The 5272-nt window shown below is 31.1% G+C and overlaps 1 protein-coding gene across 1 annotated transcript; it reads left to right on the forward strand.

Moving 5' to 3' along the window:
* Positions 1–74: 74 nt before the first annotated feature.
* LOC111030452 (protein slit-like) lies at positions 75–4941 on the forward strand. The gene is made up of 5 exons (XM_022309946.1): positions 75–150; positions 1423–1494; positions 1597–1668; positions 3004–3075; positions 4536–4941. The coding sequence occupies exons 2-5, from the start codon at positions 1424–1426 to the stop codon at positions 4747–4749; spliced, it is 429 nt and encodes a 142-aa protein (XP_022165638.1). The 5' UTR covers positions 75–150; position 1423; the 3' UTR covers positions 4750–4941.
* Positions 4942–5272: the final 331 nt, after the last annotated feature.

Here is a 5272-nt window from a genome sequence, read left to right on the forward strand (position 1 = left end):
TTTTTTTTTTCATTTCAATTAAACAGATAGGTAACTATTTACTTTACTTATTAATAACACATTAATATGTATTTACAGTGACCTCAGCAAAAACCAGATAACAAAAATATCGGTGGACGCCTTCCAGGGTCTGAAGTCGTTAACATCTCTGTAAGTATACACACTGTTATGCATATGATTAACTGTTTGAAACACTTTTTTCTCCTCGCGTAGATCGTAAAATAATTTTACGATTTGGCTCCCAAGAAAATGTCTTTTAGTGATGTTAAAGGTTTTTTTCAGTTACACACTAGTCATTCGCGATGGGAGTATTATAGCGTGCATAAGGCATCATGTACATATATATCATACGTGGGTCTATAACTGGTTTTGCTTTCGACCTATCGCCAGCGTAATTGTTGGTTGCGAAAAAAATCATCCGCAATTTTTCTGAAAAAAAAAAATACGCAGTCCGTTTTATTACCTTTTTTGTTCTGTATATCGATACACGCCTAAAGTTATTTTTCCCGGTGCAAATGGGGATTTCAAAAAAAAAAAAAAAAAACATTTTGAATGGTTTCCAAATGTGCCACGAGCTTTTTTATGTACGCCAAAGGGTCGGTGCGCTCTTGTTTAGGCGGTCGTAAATTCGCTAAAAGCCATTATCAATGACAATAACAGGCGGCGTGTAAGTTTGCCTTAGGCTTTTATCTGCAGACTTATTTATTTACTCGTTGGTTAACGAAAAAAATGTAAACGTTTATCACATCTAGCACTCGCATAAATGGCTAAAAACGTCATAATAATTTTGTTTTCCGCACCACTGCTGCCCCGTGTAAACGTTTTCCACTATTCGCGACGAAAATTCTAATAATTATATTCCGAAAACCGTCAAATGTATAAACGGATAATCCACCTGTTGTAGGCGAGTGTTGCAGTATCTATATATTGACAATATAATAACGTTTGCAATTTGAATATAAATATAGAATAATATATATACGCGCGTATTACACATATTATTGTACCGGTTTTCCGATATATACGTGACACTAATATATATATAAATATATGCTCCCGATAATAATATCATATAGTTGTATTGAAGATATTAACCGAATTCGACATGTATAAAAAAAAAAAAATAAAAGGAAAAACGGATACTTTACAACTTCCCTGCAAGCTATAACTTTTCAAACCTTTATATTTTTATACTCGGCAGTATATAAGCTGTATTATACTCTATACACGCCGGCCCCGATATTCCGTGAACCGCAGTACCTTTATATATTATTTTTATTGTCCTGAAATCGAATTTTTAGCCATAAAATTTGTGCGAACGAGAAATACGCCCGTAATTTTATCAGGACGAGGCGACCCAATAATTCGCAAAAATTGAATTTATTATGTTTTTTTCTATTTTTGTTTTTTTTTGTTTTGCAGAATGCTGTACGGCAACAAAATAAAAGACTTGCCCGGTGGCGTGTTCCATGGTCTCACTTCGTTGCAACTGTTGTAAGTGTAAAAATGAGAAGAAAAAATAATGATACAACTCATAATCCAAAAACTATAATATTATTTATTATACGTTCGTGTTTTTATTTTGTTTTTCTCAAGGCTTTTGAACGCAAACGAAATATCGTGTATACGAAGAGACGCTTTCAGAGATTTACACAGCGTCAATTTGCTGTGAGTAAAAACTGTAGACGGTTTTGTTTATTAATTTTTTTTTTTCCTCCCTTTACGGAGTTGTGTGTAATGAAAAAAAGAAACCGAGTCAGGTATACGGCGGACCCAGATTGAATAAAATTGAAATGTAAAGATACACACAGGGCTACACGTATACCTGTATATATAAAATGTGCGTATATGGGCTCGGATTACCTGTGAAAACAATCGCTTTCGGATTTCCCGAGCAATGTTTGAATATTCATGAATATTTCCTTGCGTTTTCGCTCTTTCTCTTCGCCCGTCTCATCATTCGATATTCAATATGTCCTCGTTTAAATCCGACACTTGTTTTAAATTAAAATAAGCCCGTGGACGCCATCCTACAATTTATAGGTACCTATAACAAGTGTATTTTAAAGAAAAAAATACGCACAGGGTGATTCGCTAAGCACGTTCGCCCGCTTTTTCTTTGATAATACATTTATTGAAAATCCAATTTTTGGAATTTGTACAATATTCTTCCTTGAAGACCATGTTTTCACATTTTTGAGATTTCTTATACTTCTTGGAGATGTAAAGACTTCTGTTTTTTTCCAAATGAGAAACCTCTTTTTTACAGTAAATTGTTAAGTGAATCATTTTCCAGAAAATGTTGATATCATAATCAAACATCGAGTACTTAGTTTTTGAGTTATTTTACTTCATGCATATTAAGGTTAATTGGGACACCATGGGTGGCCCATTGTCATCATGGATATGATGACCTGAGAATTTTGGTGATTAATATTAATCGATCAACATTTAGTATTTGTGAAAATAGCCCAAGTAGAATAAATACTAGATATTTAATCCACTATTGCATCAATTTTTTTTTTAACCATTTTTAAAGACTATTATCCTAAGGTTGTATACATGTTTTAGAAACTCTTTCAAATTTAAAGATAGGTAAATAAATATTTCCCAAAAATTATTCACTAAATAGTAAATATTTTACAATAGAAAAGGGGTTCTCATTTGAAGTACAAAAGTTTTTATCTTCACGGGCGACCCATTTTAAGTATCGTACAACAAATCTTAGAACCTTGAAAATATGGTCTATAAGTATTTAGTAGACAATATAGTAGGTATACTTAAAAATTCCAGAAGTCAGAATTAGAGTACATTTATTATCAAAGAAAAAAATGGGGGTGAACACTGACAACCACTCTGTAATACTGATATTAATATTATCATTGGGTGTAGTTGTGAATTCGGTACACGTAGGTAGGTACTGAAAATCGCTTTTTTTCGTTACAAAATCTACAGATGAATAACATTATTATTTACTAATGAAACATCGAAAATTGTTAACAGCTCACTGTACGATAACAACATAAAGTCTTTGGCAAATGGAACGTTCGACTACATGAGGAGTATCCAAACTCTGTAAGTATAGTAAATATTTATACTTTGTTTATGTTAAATTAGTCGTTATTCCAATTCAATTATCGGTTTACCTTCCCCGTGCACTATTGCACACAATAATGCCACTTACAGCCGTCTGTAAATAATTTACATTTAATAAACTTCAAAGTGTAATAATTAATAAAGACAAGATTCCCGAATTCGCATTATCATTTCTAATAACTTGCGTCAAATGCATTCCTTCCGTTTTAAATATCAATATTTCATTCGAAATATACACATAAATAAGTAATACCAGTTATAAAGTATATCACTCTTTATACAAAATGTATTCTCAGTAATATGCTGTCATGTTTAATATAATACCTAAAATAATTGAAATTCACCTTTATTTGAAAATATTAATATCTACTGCCAAGACATATCCGCAGTAATCCAACTAACATTTTAAAACATCCATCTTCGTTAAAAAAAAAAAACAAAAAGAAATGATCAAATATTTCTGAATTCTAAACGACGACGCAAAAAATATTATTCGTGTACCAAGCTTTAAAATGCATCGTTCTTTACAGGTACGTACACAAAAAGCTTTCACGAATAAATTTGATTTTCATTAAATTAATTAATGTTAAAACTCTAGACCTACCGAAATAAAAATAAAAAACGCACTCTGCAGCGAGGACATCTAAGACTCTCGTCCCCGATACTGTAAAAAGTAACAATCAAAATACCTCGGGTTGTTATTTTTATGAAGCAGTCTTATGCTAATCTCTCTCGGCACCGTGGAAAAAATTAACAGTTGACATTTCGCGGCCTTGATCCAAATTTATGCGATCAAATTTATTTTGGCTTTTCTCGCTCGGAAACTCAAAATAAACGACTAGCTTAAAACAAAATTAATTCAAAAATGGCCGACCCCGCATTTCCATATATACATATATATATATATCTTATGCGGCGTAATAATATTCGCAAGACGAAAACCGTCCACAATATTCAATATTATATGAACTTTAGACAAAATCTCGTGTAGAGTGTATATAATATGGATTCCTTGATTGTATATATCCATAGGAGATTATTCTCTCCACCGGATATTTTTTTTCCCGTCAGCCCGTTTCCTGTTCATAACGAAATGCGGTCGGAATGAATACATATTATTTAGTTGTGGTATATTATTAGCATTGAAAAACTTTGTGTAAGAAAACTTCTTGAAAAATGTCTTTTTCTTTATAGTTATAAATAAAAACATCGTGAATTCTACCAGATGTGTCTTCCATTATTATTTCTAGACACAGCCCACCATCGCCATTGTTTAGTATTGTTTACTTTGCACTATTTGTCTTAATAGCCATCAAAACAATCATACTTCAAGGGGGCCATTAGCCAAAAAGATATACAAGAATTATTATCCCTTCAAATAAATAAAGTGAAAAATAAAATTGTATGAGATTTGATTGTTTATTATTTATTTATTTCAGGCATTTGGGCAGAAATCCATTTAGCTGCGACTGCAACTTGCGTTGGTTATCAGAGTATTTGCATAAAAATCCAATAGAAACGTCCGCCGCTCGGTGCGAGTCGCCGAAAAAGTTGCAAAAACGAAGAATAGATGGCCTGAGCCATGACAAATTCAAGTGTAAGTTATCATTTTCGTATACAGCGAAGAATTATTATCACGAAATTGTCCTCTGAACCATAATAATAATCTGGAATTCGTTATTTTTCCTACAAATATTAAAATCGATTTTGTATAAAGAAGAAATAAAATTACTGTACGCAGACACCTTACTAATATCATAAAAATGTTCTAGGAAAATAAAAAGGGTATAAAACGATTTTCGGTTCAAGAATAATGAAGGTATATTGAGAACACATAAATATAATCTATTTGAAAACTTATCCATGTTTATATTAAACATGCATACAATATAATATTTCAAAATCATAATACTTATACTTACATAACTTATAAATGTTACAACGCAATAAATTACGTTTTATACGATATTTATAAATCTGGAGTCTTAACTTTTTAATATTAAAATTATACAATATTTATAGAACAATAGTAAAAACGAGTACCTATGTAATAAATTACTAAAATAAACTTCAATGTTTTTATAAAGGTAATTTTGTTATTAAAAAAAACATTACGTAGAATTATACGATATAAAAGAAAAATATGAATTTAATTCTAAAGATTATAATTTAAAAA

The sequence above is a fragment of the Myzus persicae genome, unplaced genomic scaffold (genome assembly GCF_001856785.1).
Source record: "Myzus persicae strain clone G006 unplaced genomic scaffold, MPER_G0061.0, whole genome shotgun sequence".
NCBI lineage: Eukaryota > Metazoa > Arthropoda > Insecta > Hemiptera > Aphididae > Myzus > Myzus persicae.

Excerpts from the sequence above, each read along its gene's own strand:
- LOC111030452 (XM_022309946.1), top strand. The coding sequence starts at position 1,424 with ATGCTGTACGGCAACAAAATAAAAGACTTGCCCGGTGGCGTGTTCCAT. Across the intron at positions 1,495-1,596 it reads CTCACTTCGTTGCAACTGTT|GCTTTTGAACGCAAACGAAA; the intron begins GTAAGTGTAAAA and ends GTTTTTCTCAAG. Across the intron at positions 1,669-3,003 it reads TTACACAGCGTCAATTTGCT|CTCACTGTACGATAACAACA; the intron begins GTGAGTAAAAAC and ends AATTGTTAACAG.